Source organism: Corythoichthys intestinalis, chromosome 8 (genome assembly GCF_030265065.1).
Source record: "Corythoichthys intestinalis isolate RoL2023-P3 chromosome 8, ASM3026506v1, whole genome shotgun sequence".
NCBI lineage: Eukaryota > Metazoa > Chordata > Actinopteri > Syngnathiformes > Syngnathidae > Corythoichthys > Corythoichthys intestinalis.
Window position 1 is genome coordinate 44692121 of NC_080402.1, and position 16284 is coordinate 44708404.

The following is a 16284-nucleotide window of genomic DNA, read 5'->3' on the forward strand; positions in this document are numbered from 1 at the left end:
GAAAATGAATGGGTAAAATTTTGGACGTCCATGGACGTCAATGGCAGCACCCCCCATAAGCGTCAATGGAATTGGGGACGTTTGGGATATACGTCCTATTGATATCTGGTCATTTTCTGTTGATTTGGAGAAATTTAGATTTTTCCCCATTGAAAATGAATGGGAAAAATTTTGGACGTCCATGTAAGTCAATGGCGGCACCCTTCATAAGCGTCAATGGAATTGGGGAAGTTTGGGGGACACGTCCTATTGACATCTGGTCATTTTCTGTTGATTTGGGGTAATTTTGTTTTTTCCCCATTGAAAATGAATGGGAAAAATTTTGGACGTCCATGGCAGTCAATGGCATCGACATCTATATAGTCAGTTGAATCCAAGTACATTGGCATCAGTAGATTCGACATGCATGGCCGTCAATGGCATCAATGCAATGTAAATTCCATTGGAAATCCCATTGGAAGTGAATGGGACTTTTCCCATTCGAAATGAATGGGATAGTTTTTGGCAAATTTCTGAGGAAGCGTAATTTTTTTCCAAATTCTGTATACAACTTTTATGCCCCTCACCGTCCCGGAATTTTTGATGCCCAAATTATTTGATTTGATCAAAAATTGTAGGACTAGATACATTTTGAAACTTTTTTTTTTTTCACGGAAAATTGCCGTTTACGGACGAACGGAAAAATTTTCGGGGCCATTTGTAAAGTTTCCTGTGTCACGCAAAAATTCCGGTCGTGCCGATACTTGAACGGTGCCGATCGGTCTAACGGTTCGGGCTGTGAAGCGCGCGTTTTTTTTCCATTCAAAATGAATAGGAAAGTTTTTGGCAAATTTCCGGGAAACCGTATATTTTTGCCAAATTCTGTATACAACTTTTATGCCCCTCACCGTCCCGGAATTTTTGATGCCCAAATTATGTGATTTGGTCAAAAATTGTAGGACTAGATACATTTTGAAACTTTTTTTATTTTTCGGAAAATTGCCGTTTACGGGCGAACGGAAAATTTTTCGTGGCGGTTTGAAAAATTCCCATCGTCACGCGAAAATTCCGGTCGTGCCGATACTTGAACTGTGCCGATCGGTGCTACGGTTTGGGCTGTGCGTTGGCTCAAAAAAACGCGGAGAATAAGATGAATAAATAACTAGAAACTGCAATTTCGGGAGAAATTACACACCTTGGTCTTTCCTCTGTGGAGATACAGATCTTAGCCCCACTCAGGTCTATCAATAGAATGGATCATAATGCCAGTCATTGGCAAAAAACAAAGTAAAAGCCGTTAGAAATGAATGGGAGAATTGGACGTCCATGGACGTCAATGGCGGCACCTTTCATAATTGTTAATGGAATCGGGGAAGTTTGGGGGACAAGTCCTAATGATATGTAGTCATTTTCTGTTGATTTGGGAAAAAAAAAAAATTCCCATTGAAAATGAATGGGAAAAAATTTTGGACGTCCATGGACGTCAATGGTATCAACTTACATAAGCGTCAATGGAATCCAAGTACATTGGCATCAATAAAATGAACAAACATGAAGAAATGCCATTGGAAATGAATGGGAAGTTTGGACGTCCATGAACGTCAATGGCATCACCCTCCATAAGCGGCAATGCAATCGGGGACATTTGGGGGACACGTCCTAATGATATCTAGTCATTTTCTGTTGAATTGGGGAAAAAAAAAAAATTCCCATTGAAAATGAATGGGAAAAATTTTGGACGTCCATGGACGTCAATGGTATCAACTTACATAAGCGTCAATGGAATCCAAGTACATTGGCATCAATAGAATGAACAAACATGAAGAAATGCCTTTGGAAATGAATGGGAAGTTTGGACGTCCATGGACGTCAATGGCATCACCCCCCATAAGCGGCAATACAATCGGGGACATTTGGGGGACACGTCCTAATGATATCTAGTCATTTTCTGTTGATTTGGGAAAAAAAAAAAAAAATCCCATTGAAAATGAATGGGAAAAATTTTGGACGTCCATGGACGTCAATGGTATCAACTTACATAAGCGTCAATGGAATCCAAGTACATTGGCATCAATAAAATGAACAAACATGAAGAAATGGCTTTGGAAATGATTGGGAAGTTTGGACGTCCATGGACGTCAATGGCATCACCCCCCATAAGCGGTAATGCAATTGGGGACATTTGGGGGACACGTCCTAATGATATCTAGTCATTTTCTGTTGATTTGGGGAAAAAAAAAAAATTCCCATTGAAAATGAATGGGAAAAATTTTGGACGTCCATGGACGTCAATGGTATCAACTTACATAACCGTCAATGGAATCCAAGTACATTGGCATCAAAAGAATGAACAAACATGAAGAAATGCCATTGGAAATGAATGGGAAGTTTGGACGTCCCTGGACGTCAATGGCATCACCCTCCATAAGTAGCAAAGCAATCGGGGACATTTGGGGGACAGGTCCTATTGATATCTAGTCATTTTCTGTTGATTTGGGGAAAAAAAAAAATTTTCCCATTGAAAATGAATGGGTAAAATTTTGGACGTCCATGGACGTCAATGGCAGCACCCCCCATAAGCGTCAATGGAATTGGGGACGTTTGGGATATACGTCCTATTGATATCTGGTCATTTTCTGTTGATTTGGAGAAATTTAGATTTTTCCCCATTGAAAATGAATGGGAAAAATTTTGGACGTCCATGTAAGTCAATGGCGGCACCCTTCATAAGCGTCAATGGAATTGGGGAAGTTTGGGGGACACGTCCTATTGACATCTGGTCATTTTCTGTTGATTTGGGGTAATTTTGTTTTTTCCCCATTGAAAATGAATGGGAAAAATTTTGGACGTCCATGGCAGTCAATGGCATCGACATCTATATAGTCAGTTGAATCCAAGTACATTGGCATCAGTAGATTCGACATGCATGGCCGTCAATGGCATCAATGCAATGTAAATTCCATTGGAAATCCCATTGGAAGTGAATGGGACTTTTCCCATTCGAAATGAATGGGATAGTTTTTGGCAAATTTCTGAGGAAGCGTAATTTTTTTCCAAATTCTGTATACAACTTTTATGCCCCTCACCGTCCCGGAATTTTTGATGCCCAAATTATTTGATTTGATCAAAAATTGTAGGACTAGATACATTTTGAAACTTTTTTTTTTTTCACGGAAAATTGCCGTTTACGGACGAACGGAAAAATTTTCGGGGCCATTTGTAAAGTTTCCTGTGTCACGCAAAAATTCCGGTCGTGCCGATACTTGAACGGTGCCGATCGGTCTAACGGTTCGGGCTGTGAAGCGCGCGTTTTTTTTCCATTCAAAATGAATAGGAAAGTTTTTGGCAAATTTCCGGGAAACCGTATATTTTTGCCAAATTCTGTATACAACTTTTATGCCCCTCACCGTCCCGGAATTTTTGATGCCCAAATTATGTGATTTGGTCAAAAATTGTAGGACTAGATACATTTTGAAACTTTTTTTATTTTTCGGAAAATTGCCGTTTACGGGCGAACGGAAAATTTTTCGTGGCGGTTTGAAAAATTCCCATCGTCACGCGAAAAATCCGGTCGTGCCGATACTTCAACGGTGCCGATCGGTGCTACGGTTTGGGCTGTGCGTTGGCTCAAAAAAACGCGGAGAATTATTGAATAATAATAATAATAATAACTAGAAACTGCAATTTCGGGAGAAATTACACACCTTGGTCTTTCCTCTGTGGAGATACAGATCTTAGCCCCACTCAGGTCTATCAATAGAATGGATCATAATGCCAGTCATTGGCACTAAACATAGTTAAAGCCATTAGAAAAGATTGGGAGAATTGGACGTCCATGTCCGTCAATGGCAGCACCCTCCATAATTGTTAATGGAATCGGGGAAGTTTGGGGGACACGTCCTATTGATATCTAGTCATTTTCTGTTGATTTGGGAAAAAAAAAAAATTCCCATTGAAAATGAATGGGAAAAATTTTGGACGTCCATGGACGTCAATGGTATCAACTTACATAAGCGTCAATGGAATCCAAGTACATTGGCATCAATAAAATGAACAAACATGAAGAAATGCCATTGGAAATGAATGGGAAGTTTGGACGTCCATGAACGTCAATGGCATCACCCTCCATAAGCGGCAATGCAATCGGGGACATTTGGGGGACACGTCCTAATGATATCTAGTCGTTTTCTGTTGATTTGGGGAAAAAAAAAAAATCCCATTGAAAATGAATGGGAAAAATTTTGGACGTCCATGGACGTCAATGGTATCAACTTACATAAGCGTGAATGGAATCCAAGTACATTGGCATCAATAGAATGAACAAACATGAAGAAATGCCTTTGGAAATGAATGGGAAGTTTGGACGTCCATGGACGTCAATGGCATCACCCCCCATAAGCGGCAATGCAATCGGGGACATTTGGGGGACACGTCCTAATGATATCTAGTCATTTTCTGTTGATTTGGGGAAAAAAAAAAAAATTCCCATTGAAAATGAATGGGAAAAATTTTGGACGTCCATGGACGTCAATGGTATCAACTTACATAAGCGTCAATGGAATCCAAGTACATTGGCATCAATAGAATGAACAAACATGAAGAAATGCCATTGGAAATGAATGGGAAGTTTGGACGTCCGTGGACGTCAATGGCATCACCCTCCATAAGCAGCAATGCAATCGGGCACATTTGGGGGAAACGTCCTATTGATATCTAGTCATTTTCTGTTGATTTGGGGAAAAAAAAAAAATTCCCATTGAAAATGAATGGGAAAAATTTTGGACGTCCATGGACGTCAATGGTATAAACTTACATAAGCGTCAATGGAATCCAAGTACATTGGCATCAAAAGAATGAACAAACATGAAGAAATGCCATTGGTATTTAATGGGAAGTTTGGACGTCCATGGACGTCAATGGCATCACCCCCCATAAGCGGCAATGCAATCGGGGACATTTGGGGGACACGTCCTAATGATATCTAGTCATTTTCTGTTGATTTGGGGAAAAAAAAAAAATTCCCATTGAAAATGAATGGGAAAAATTTTGGACGTCCATGGACGTCAATGGTATCAACTTACATAAGCGTCAATGGAATCCAAGTACATTGGCATCAATAGAATGAACAAACATGAAGAAATGCCATTGGAAATGAATGGGAAGTTTGGACGTCCGTGGACGTCAATGGCATCACCCTCCATAAGCAGCAATGCAATCGGGCACATTTGGGGGAAACGTCCTATTGATATCTAGTCATTTTCTGTTGATTTGGGGGAAAAAAAAAAAATTCCCATTGAAAATGAATGGGAAAAATTTTGGACGTCCATGGACGTCAATGGTATAAACTTACATAAGCGTCAATGGAACCCAAGTACATTGGCATCAAAAGAATGAACAAACATGAAGAAATGCCATTGGAAATGAATGGGAAGTTTGGACGTCCCTGGACGTCAATGGCATCACCCTCCATAAGCAGCAATGCAATCGGGGACATTTGGGGGACAGGTCCTATTGATATCTAGTCATTTTCTGTTGATTTGGGGAAAAAAAAAAATTTCCCATTGAAAATGAATGGGTAAAATTTTGGACGTCCATGGACGTCAATGGCAGCACCCCCCATAAGCGTCAATGGAATTGGGGACGTTTGGGATATACGTCCTATTGATATCTGGTCATTTTCTGTTGATTTGGAGAAATGTAGTTTTTTCCCCATTGAAAATGAATGGGAAAAATTTTGGACGTCCATGTAAGTCAATGGCGGCACCCTTCATAAGCGTCAATGGAATTGGGGAAGTTTGGGGGACACGTCCTATTGATATCTGGTCATTTTCTGTTGATTTGGGGTAATTTTGTTTTTTCCCCATTGAAAATGAATGGGAAAAATTTTGGACGTCCATGGCAGACAATGGCATCGACATCCATATAGTCAATTGAATCCAAGTACATTGGCATCAGTAGATTCGACATGCATGGCCGTCAATGGCATCAATGCAATGTAAATTCCATTGGAAATCCCATTGGAAGTGAATGGGACTTTTCCCATTCGAAATGAATGGGATAGTTTTTGGCAAATTTCCGAGGAAGCGTAATTTTTTTCCAAATTCTGTATACAACTTTTATGCCCCTCACCGTCCCGGAATTTTTGATGCCCAAATTATGTGATTTGGTCAAAAATTGTAGGACTAGATACATTTTGAAACTTTTTTTTTTTTCACGGAAAATTGCCGTTTACGGACGAACGGAAAATTTTTCGGGGCCATTTGTAAAGTTTCCTGTGTCACGCGAAAATTCCGGTCGTGCCGATACTTGAACGGTGCCGATCGGTCTAACGGTTCGGGCTGTGAAGCGCGCGTTTTTTTTCCATTCAAAATGAATAGGAAAGTTTTTGGCAAATTTCCGGGGAACCGTAAATTTTTGCCAAATTCTGTATACAACTTTTATGCCCCTCACCGTCCCGGAATTTTTGATGCCCAAATTATGTGATTTGGTCAAAAATTGTAGGACTAGATACATTTTGAAACTTTTTTTATTTTTCGGAAAATTGCCGTTTACGGGCGAACGGAAAATTTTTCGTGGCGGTTTGAAAAATTCCCATCGTCACGCGAAAATTCCGGTCGTGCCGATACTTGAACTGTGCCGATCGGTGCTACGGTTTGGGCTGTGCGTTGGCTCAAAAAAACGCGGAGAATAAGATGAATAAATAATAAGTACAATAAAGTTGCACAATAACAATACCTTGTTCTTTCTTTCAGAAAGACCAAGGTAATAAAGTTGCACAATAACAATACCTTGTTCTTTCTTTCAGAAAGACCAAGGTAATAAGTACAATAAAGTTGCACAATAACAATACCTTGTTCTTTCTTTCAGAAAGACCAAGGTAAATAATAAGTACAATAAAGTTGCACAACAACATAACCTTGTTCTTTCCTTCAGAAAGACCAAGGTAATATAATAAGAACAATAAAGTTGCACAATAACAATACCTTGTTCTTTCTTTCAGAAAGACCAAGGTAATAAAGTTGCACAACAACAATACCTTGTTCTTTCCCTTGGAAAGACCAAGGTAATAAGGCGAATAAAGTTGCAGAATAACAATACCTTGTTCTTTCCATAGGAAAGACCAAGGTAATTATTAATCACTTAATTAATACTGGAACAAATTTGATTATCTGTGTTCTGTGTATATTCCTTGGTCTTTTAACATTGTTATTTTCAAGAGCCAATTCCCAACATGCATTGCTGTCATTGTTTGTGTACAAAGTTATTAATAATTATGTGTGTTATTGCTTTTGCTAGTGGATAATTCTTTTCCAAATGTAGAAGTAGTTGGTATTTGTGTTCACCCACCTCATAATTTATTTATTGTTGTTCACTGTTTTAATTCTGCACCACAAGTTAAGTTAAAAGAGTATTTGACTGCAATTGAAGTAAGTAATGAGGGATGAATTCCTATTTAGAAATGTGGTACGACGACTCACTTGCCATTTGTGCAGATTACAGTTTGGCTCATGGTACTATGGTGACAATGAAGTGACAATACAGCAACCAACCATCATTTTGGCAATATTTGTTGTGATATCACAGAGCACCAGTAAGTCCATACCTCTCCCACCATGCCGTTCCAGACGTTGTTGATCTTCTTTCCGTGCTTGCCATTGGTGACCAGGTACAGGTCGTATGTGAACTTAACATTGCGGGCGATCTTCTTGAGGATGTCGATGCAAAAGCCCTTGCAGCACTGCTTGATGTATGAGCCCCCCGATGTGCTGTTACTGGACACACACATGTACACATCATGGTTTTGTTGTGTTTGTAGTGAAGCTAGGCGCACATACAGCAAAGGGACTATGTATGTGTACATAATGGCCAAAGAGGCCTCAGCTGGTTAAGGATAATGTATACACAATGTCTGTGTGTGTGCATTGGTACACCTGAGACCCACAAACACACAGTGAGAGTGATGTTAAAAGAGCTTTAGCTGCATTTGATGTGACAGATTTCTCTCGTGTGAATGACTTCATCACCTTTCGGGACATTATGCCCACATGGCGACGTAATGTATGACGTTAAAGGCATCCAATGTTATGCCATGCATGAACAAACATGATGCAACTGGAAGGACGTTCAGTGGAGCCAGACCTCCCTCAAGGCCGGAATTTGTGCTGGTTAGTAGACGACAGCCAGTTTAATTTAGGGACATGTCATTTGGTACGAGTGCTCAACGTGACTAGACCAACATACTGTCTCAGGAGCCGACACCCAACCTACCTTCTTGGATTGAGGAAGCGATTTAAAATCATTTTGGCCATTTCCTGTAGTCCTCCAATTAAAAATATCCCCCGGCCCTGCACCATACTAATTTCAACATGATATTGGTTGACATATTTTTATAGACTTTATACCCACACCCATGAAAAAAGAAAGACATTTACTAAAAAACTTCTATCTACTTTTGAAGTGGTCATTTTGGTCTATTTTGTGCCCAATTTTGGGGTCTGTATTTCAGGTTGTCCTACGATAAAAAAATCACCCCTGGACACGAAGAATGGACATGAGAATATGACATAATTATCATATGTATGTCTATCACAAAGCGGCAAGCATATACGGAGATGAGAGGAGGAAGGCGGGGCAATCCCTTCCCGGTGGCCGAAAAATGTCATGGCATGTACAAGTCCCCAGGTTACGTACGAGTGCCTTTCCTACACTCGCAACGTAACCCGAATTTCCGTGTAAATTGGAATTAACCCTTTAAGTAGCCTTAACCCCCCCCCCCATCTCAAAATAACTATCCAAAAACATCTATTATATGTCAATGTACTGTCCTCGCCAAGACTTTGGAGGTAGGTCCTAGCTAAACAGCTAACTAAGCTCCAAAATGAGGACGACAGACGTCCGTGAGGTTTGCTGACTTTATTTTGCTACTCATGACATCAACATTTGCAGAATGAAACTAAAATAAAAACGAATTAAATCAGTTTCATCTTCAATAGCAGCAATTCAAAATTTGCGTTTACAATTAGCTGCTGATACAGCAATAACAATCCGCATATCATAAAAAATATTCACATAAACTCGCCCTAAGTATTTGACCACGTTTGAAAATGCACAATTACCAGAATAAAAAAAACCCCAAAAACAAATGTGTACCATTTTGATATGAATTCCCCATTTAGAGAACATTTTGGCTAATTTCAGGGGTCCCTAATTGAATTATAACCCTCACCACTATTGTCATTAAAAACAAAGAAAAACTTTTGAAACATTCATTCATTTGCCAAGCAACCTTTCTACACGGGGGTAGGTATCTATGAGACGTAAGCGGAGTACACCACGAATCGATTGCCAGCCAATCGCAGGGCACAGGGAGACGAACAACCATTCACATACACACTCAGACCCATTGACAATTTAGAGTGTTCAATCAGCCTACAATTCCTGTTTTTGGGATGTGGGAGGAAACTGGAATAAACCCGCGCAGGCACGGGCAGAACATGAAAACTCCACACAGTAAGGCCAGAGTCCTGGATTGAACCCTTGATCTCAGAACTGTGAGGCAGACGCACTAACCACTCACCCACCGTCCCGCCATTTTTTGAAACAATTTAAAATAAATGTCATCATATCATCCTAAGTAGACTCAAAATAGTCTGAAGAAACGATTCCTGTAAAAGTTTACCATTTCAACTATCATAAGGGCGAGCCATTCCAGTATTGGTATCAGGTTTAATTCACAGACTGGATAGATCCAACCTTTGAAAACTTCCGCTCCATGAGCCATAGGCCTATTTCAGGCATTGTCATTTAAGGCACATGAATGTGCTCACACTCCCAAAATGTGGTATGCGGAGCGCCATTACAGCATTCCTAAGCTACACAATGCTAATGTTTTATTTCAGGTCCACTTTTCTCAAGTTACAGTCATCCTACCTGTCAACAAGTCCATCGCCGGTGGCGTTTGGCGCACATAATCTAATGTTAAATGTCTGTAAGGGAACCTAACATTTATTTAGCGCCAGTAAATCCGCCTCGAAGGGCCCCATTTTGTGCATTTATTGGCTCTTATAAAATTAGTTCTGGTTGAGAACTAGGATTTGACACAGACTGCGCGCAAGCTAAGCATAAAATAGGGGAACTTCTTTGAGGCGTGCAAATAAGGGAGGTAAGGGGTGGAAATCCCCAATTTTCTTTTTCAAAAAAGGCCAATAAATATCTCAAAATGTTGTGGCAAGTGGCACGCGGCGGTACCGCCATAGGCGGAGCTTGACCTTTGGGGCAGGGGCGCACAAAATGTTGATGACCCCGAAACACAGTGTCAGCACTAAAATTAACTTATAAGAAAATTTTAATAGTACCGTATTGGCCCGAATATAAGACGGCCCTGATTATAAGACGACCCCCTCTTTTTCAAGACTCAAGTTTGAAAAAGACTTTTTGAACACCAAATTTTTATACAGAAAATAATTACAGTACATCCGAAACGAATGATTATAACAATATATTTGAGAGAAAAAGCATGTTATTTTGCCTCATTTAAATCTTAATATCTGAACATTTAAATATGTAAACTAATGTGCAATCACATTCGTAAATGAATGGCTTCTCGTTTTGAAAAGTAAATAAACTAATCTATTGTGATAAAACAACAAAATTGCAATAACTGCATTAACCATCAAAGTGAAGTTGAACTGTAACTGTAGTCTTGAAACAAATCTGAATAAGGAAAAACATTGCAATAGAATAATGCAAACTGGTTAAACTTGAGAGTAGCTGAGATCTGTCATGACAAAACATCGCTTCAATGATATCTGGCGCCATCTAGTGTCGTGAATCGGTATAATTTCTAGACCACGAATATAAGATGACCCCCTCTTTTTCAGTCTTATTTCAATGCAAAAAAACACCGTCTTATATTCGGGCCAATTCATAAGGTTGAGTATTAGCGTTTTTTTGTTTCCCACCATTCTTGAGAGGAATTCTAAATCAGACTGCTCGCCAATATCGTCATCCATTGAAAATGGTACGCCTGCCGGTGTCATGCCAATGTAGTTAGCCCCGGAAAAAATTGTATCCCCTGGGCGGACTGCGCTGCAATGATTTGCTTGATTGCAGTGTTTGGTGATGTAGTTATCTAAAAACTTTTTTTTTTATGTCGTATAACGTGACCTATGTACTGAACGTAAAAAAAGGCAATGTTTTACTGTTTTACTTGTATGATGACCTATAACTCTTATTACTGTAATTCAAGTCCTGTATGGAGTTTCTCCAGTTTTATAAACGTCGATGTCCAAAATATATAACTGTGGTTCTCTTCTGGCTTTAATTAATTGTTTAAGTCGACATAACTAATGTGTGTGTGTGTGTGCGCTCCCGCGGGCAGGGGATACAATTTTTGATGCGGGTAACTACATTGGCAAGACAATGGTGGTAGCTCTGTAGTACAATTAGTGTCTTCAGTGGGGCATATTGAAACTCCGCTCACCATTTTGGCGGTGCTCTCTGGCGTTTAATGGTCCACATTTTCAATCCTTGGTTCTTGCACAGTAGTTGTTGTCACTTTTGAAGCTTAGGTTTGAAAAAATTATGTATATCAGTCTTGCCTCTTCGGTCCTCGGGTGATTTTGGCTAAGCAAAGCAAATGACCATCTAAGTTGCTAGTCACATGATTTCTTCGAAAAATAATTTTGACCCATTATAAATATATCTTTTTTTGTTTATTTCATTCATTTTTGCTGTTTGTTGTTTTGTAACTTTTATAGACAATATTTTACTGGAAAACTCTTAATTTTACAGGAATTATACAGGAAATTCAATTATATGCAATGACACTTTACGGCCACCAGGGGAAGACCCCCACACCCCCCCGACCCCGCTTGAACTTCGCGTATGGTTAGCGCCAGTCAAGTCCGCCTTGACAGACTCCATTTCGAGCATTGTTGGCTCAAAAATGAGTTTCTCTTGGGAACCAGGACCTACCACCTTCGCTAGTCAAGCCCAAAATGAGGTGCTCACGGCTGCTGCGAGAGAGTGAGGTAGAGGATGGAAGTCATGATTTTTGTCTTCTTCCAAAAATGGCCATAAACAATTCTAATGGGTCACGCCTGTCAACCCGACTCATAGTGCCCAATTTTTTAGCTTTTAAGCCAGGTTTAGGGACTACCGCTCCTTAGCGGAGCTGCAGCCGGCGTGAGGAGCCTCTCCTGCGGGAAATGTTCCCCCTCCGATCAATCAAGCAAATACTGTGAAATTGGTTCACGAGAGGCTACCACAAACGCATGAAATGAGATATTTATTTACTTGCAAAACTTTGAATTTTATGCCCTTTTTTATCAAATAGATTGTGTGCACCCACCAAGTTTGGGAGCTAAAGTCTTGCTTTGCTCTGCTGGGGTTTCTTTTTAAACTGGTTTCCTGATCGGAAGATCAGCGGCTTAACTGGACAGGATAAGAACCGGCTCTGTGTAAGACAGGATACATGCTTCCATGCTGAACCGGATAGGTCACGGAGCTGCAGTTTTGTGCTTTCGGAGGATAAAGTGAAAGGATCTGACTCGGGAGAGAAAGGAGGCCAAGTGATGAAGAGGCAGGTAACAGGAAGCCATGTCAGAAGACATCAGGAGAATTCTGCGAGGTTGAAGGCGGGGAAAGTGGCAGCACTCCAAATGGGACATGAGAAAAGTTTGGGGAATGTCCCACAAGGAAGGGCTCCTGAAGAAACAGCTCTTGATTTATTCACAAGTTTGGGTAAGAAATAGCCAAACGTCTCGTTAACATCCTTGACCCAATTTGCATGCGAAAGTGGTGTCGATTTAAATGTACCCGAGTAATCTCTTGTCACACTGTTGCACACATAATGGAGTGGGGGGAAAAGGAAACCTACAAACTAAATGCAGCACAAGTGGTGACGAAGCTGTTTTTTACACCACAAACATGCTCGATTGCACACATGCTACAAGCACAAACAGCTGGAATATGAATATGAATAGGATGATTACAATATGTCCAGAAAGGGGAAAGAGCGATTAATAAATGCAATATTGGGAAAACAAGCAGCACACGAACGCGTGAATCACAATGAATAAATGCACCGTTCATTAATAAGCTTGCGCTCCAGCGACGCGCTAACGGCAAAATAATCGAGCAGGAAACAGATTGTCATCGACCAGTGAGACGGCGCTAATTAGCTGCCAGTCATGTGACCATGACCACATCGCTAATATGTGATAATCGCTCCCCAAAAACATTTTATAATTAATGGGAAAATCACAGTGCGCCATTTCATATTCAAATGTCATAATCAAAACAAGTTAATCGCTTTCTTGGGAGCCTCAACAGACACGAATGCTTACCTAATTTTGCAAATTAATGTATCCTGGTGAGAATTTAATGAAGAAGTAATAAATTACCAATGATATAATGTGCCATGAAACAAGAACAACCTGAAGCAAAACAGATTTCTTATGAGAGTTACTTCCATGGGTCTTTCAATTGAACTCAAAGCCCTCATAGCTGGTTTTAACGTACCCTTTGATATTTACAGTATGTCTATCATGAGTAGCTACACAAAATTGTCCCATGAAGCGATGCCCGAAATGACAAAGAAGTCAGGAGTTTTTGTTTGTAACATCAGTACCTTACCAAATTTGACCTTGAAATTTCACTGGTTCCTAAATTGAATTCCTCCTCATTTTCTTCTAAAAAAGTGTTAAACTTAATTAAGGACATGGATTTTGGTTGATAAATTAAACATGAATAAATCCACAAAAAAGTATCAAGAAACTATGACCCTCAAAATACAAGAAGTCTGCCATCAAGCCTGTTTTTACGGGTGCCATGCTTGTTATTAAATTTTGTAGACACATCTATCATGGAAAAAAAAAGCCGTCCATCCAAAATCACATTTTTTTAAGATTTACTTTTCAATACTGATGCAGCGATACCGATGTATCAGTGTTTGGGGGGGGGGGGGGGGGCGATCCGGCCCGAAAATGTGGTATCGGTATCGGCGAGTACCAACAAACAGGGTGCCGCTACCATTTACCGGTAAACCCTGAAGGCAGTTTTTTTTCTCCTGACAGTCACTGCAAACATTGAACGCTACATATTTTCTCATGAAAGTCACTGCACTCTGTGTTGTGTGATGACCAGTGTTGGGCACGTTACTTTAAAAAAGTAATTAGTTATATTACTCACTACTTCTTCCAAAAAGTAACTGAGTTAGTAACTGAATTACTCTATAGTAAAATTAACTAGTTACCAGGGAAAGTAACTATTCCCGTTACTTTAAAAAGAACTTGTTTTATGTCAAAGAATTTGAAATTTTCTGAGCAGTATTCGAGTCAGTGGAATAGAGAAGAACAGTCAGGTAGTTAATTTGTTAGGTTCTTCAGCAGATTTGAATTGCTTACCACAGATGTCGACAAAAGCTTTGCCCCGGGACATAAATTACACATTACATGCAGGTTCTTTCCTTTAATTTCGACAAACTTGAAATAGTGTCTATATCTCCACCTCTTAAAGGACAATTTTTCTTCTGAATGCTGTGCCCTCCCGACCCTGTGCATCTGTTTTGCGTGTGAGTGTTTGCCGCACGCGCTGTTCCGGTTTGCTTGTGAAATCACCGGCTATGATTGGCTTACCACGACACATGACTCTAACCCTCAGCCAATCCCAATCACTTCCATCGCATCTCTCGAGGGGCTGCATTCAGGTAGGCTCGTTTCCCGACAATTCACGTCACCTTCAAAGCGTCTGCCGTCCTCAAGACGGAAGCAGAATTATTGCTGGCGGACAGTGGGGGATGGGAATGAGGCTAGCATCAGGTGTAGCAAACACAGAAACGTTACCAAACTTTGGAAAGCATTGTCTAATTGAATGAGCAGGGACAAACAGCTTGGAGTCAGAAGTACTTGCGCTATTCTCGAACCTGAACGCACCCCAAGTCTTGGATGACAAATCAACAGAGCAGAGAGTCGACTCGACACGGCTTATAGTTTCTTCAATTTATTCAGAGTAAGCAACGCACCGCTTTTGACCGTCAGTAACGGTAACGGCATTGTAACGGCGGAAAAAGTAATTAGTTAGATTACCACGTTACTGAAAAAATAACGCCGTTATGTTACGGCGTTACTCCCAACACTGGTGATGACACGTGATCACTTTGCAGGCAACCAAGTTATCGCTATTGATCTGCTCCAGATCAATGAGAGCGGGCCAATAGTCGCTCTCAACCAATGGCAGGGCAGCTTTTTCACATGTAGGAAAAACAAACTACGAGAGTAAAATGTCGGCGGTCTGGACATATTTCACTTTATAATCTCCATCGAGTATAATAACTGCATGCAAGATTTTCGGCCTGAAAGTTTCGAGAGGTGGAGGTAAATCGGCCAGTTTCAATACCTTGAACCAGATAAACATATGAAGACGAAACATGTGACCGAACCACAAAGAGTTTGAGGCTGCAACAGCAGGACTGCTATCCAGAGGAAGGGAGCTGGACCGGAGCAACAATCTGGTCAGTTCACTACGTCTACTTTACTTTTATTGTCTTCTACTGAAAGAGATGCCGCAGTAATTTGAGACCTGTTTCCAAAGTAGTGTTGCCACCTTTTAGAAACAGAAATAAGGGACTCCGCCCTCCCACCCAAAACCGTACAGGCACGAAGAAAAGGGACATCCCCAAACTCCTAAAATGCTTAGAAACGTATGTATTTATATTTGTTCCGTACTGGTTCAATACGGAACGCAACTTTTAATTCCCAACTCAGAATGATTCCTTATTTCAAAGGACGGGTGGCAAGCCTATTCAAAAGTGCTGTAGAAGTAAGCTAAGCTAAGCATGCATTGTGACCTAAGTGTGGGTATGTGTGTGTGTATGAGTTGTTGTGTTATCTGTATGCTTACCTGCTGTAAGACAAGTTTTCCCTTCTTAGGGGACAATAAACTTAAACTGCACTGAACTGGGTAAAAAAAAAAAAAAAAAAAAAAGAAAATTCAGACATTATTTGACTGACTGCCCTGTGTATCAATCAAGTGATGGGATGGATGGTAAGATTGTGTATATTATTATTATTATTATTTTTTTTAATTTAATACGATTACATTTTATTTGTATAGCGTCGGGTCAGCAGCAATATTGCACAGCAAAACATAAGCCTTTTTTGGCCTTTAAAATTACATATAAATATTTTTGTTTTATTTTATTTTATTTTATTTTATTTTATTTTATTTTATGCCATGATCTACCCACACTAGCGTTGCGATCGTATGATAGATCGCGATCAACGTAATTGAAATGATTTAGAA

The 16284-nt window shown here is 40.1% G+C and overlaps 1 protein-coding gene across 1 annotated transcript in view; it reads right to left on the reverse strand.

Annotated features, from left to right (window-relative positions):
• grin2ab (glutamate receptor, ionotropic, N-methyl D-aspartate 2A, b) overlaps window positions 1-16284 on the reverse strand; it is a 332876-nt gene that overhangs the window by 115493 nt on the left and 201099 nt on the right. Inside the window, exon 11 of the mRNA XM_057843566.1 lies at window positions 7583-7751. Coding sequence (XP_057699549.1) covers window positions 7583-7751 — 169 coding nt within the window. The remainder of the gene's footprint in view (window positions 1-7582; window positions 7752-16284) is intronic.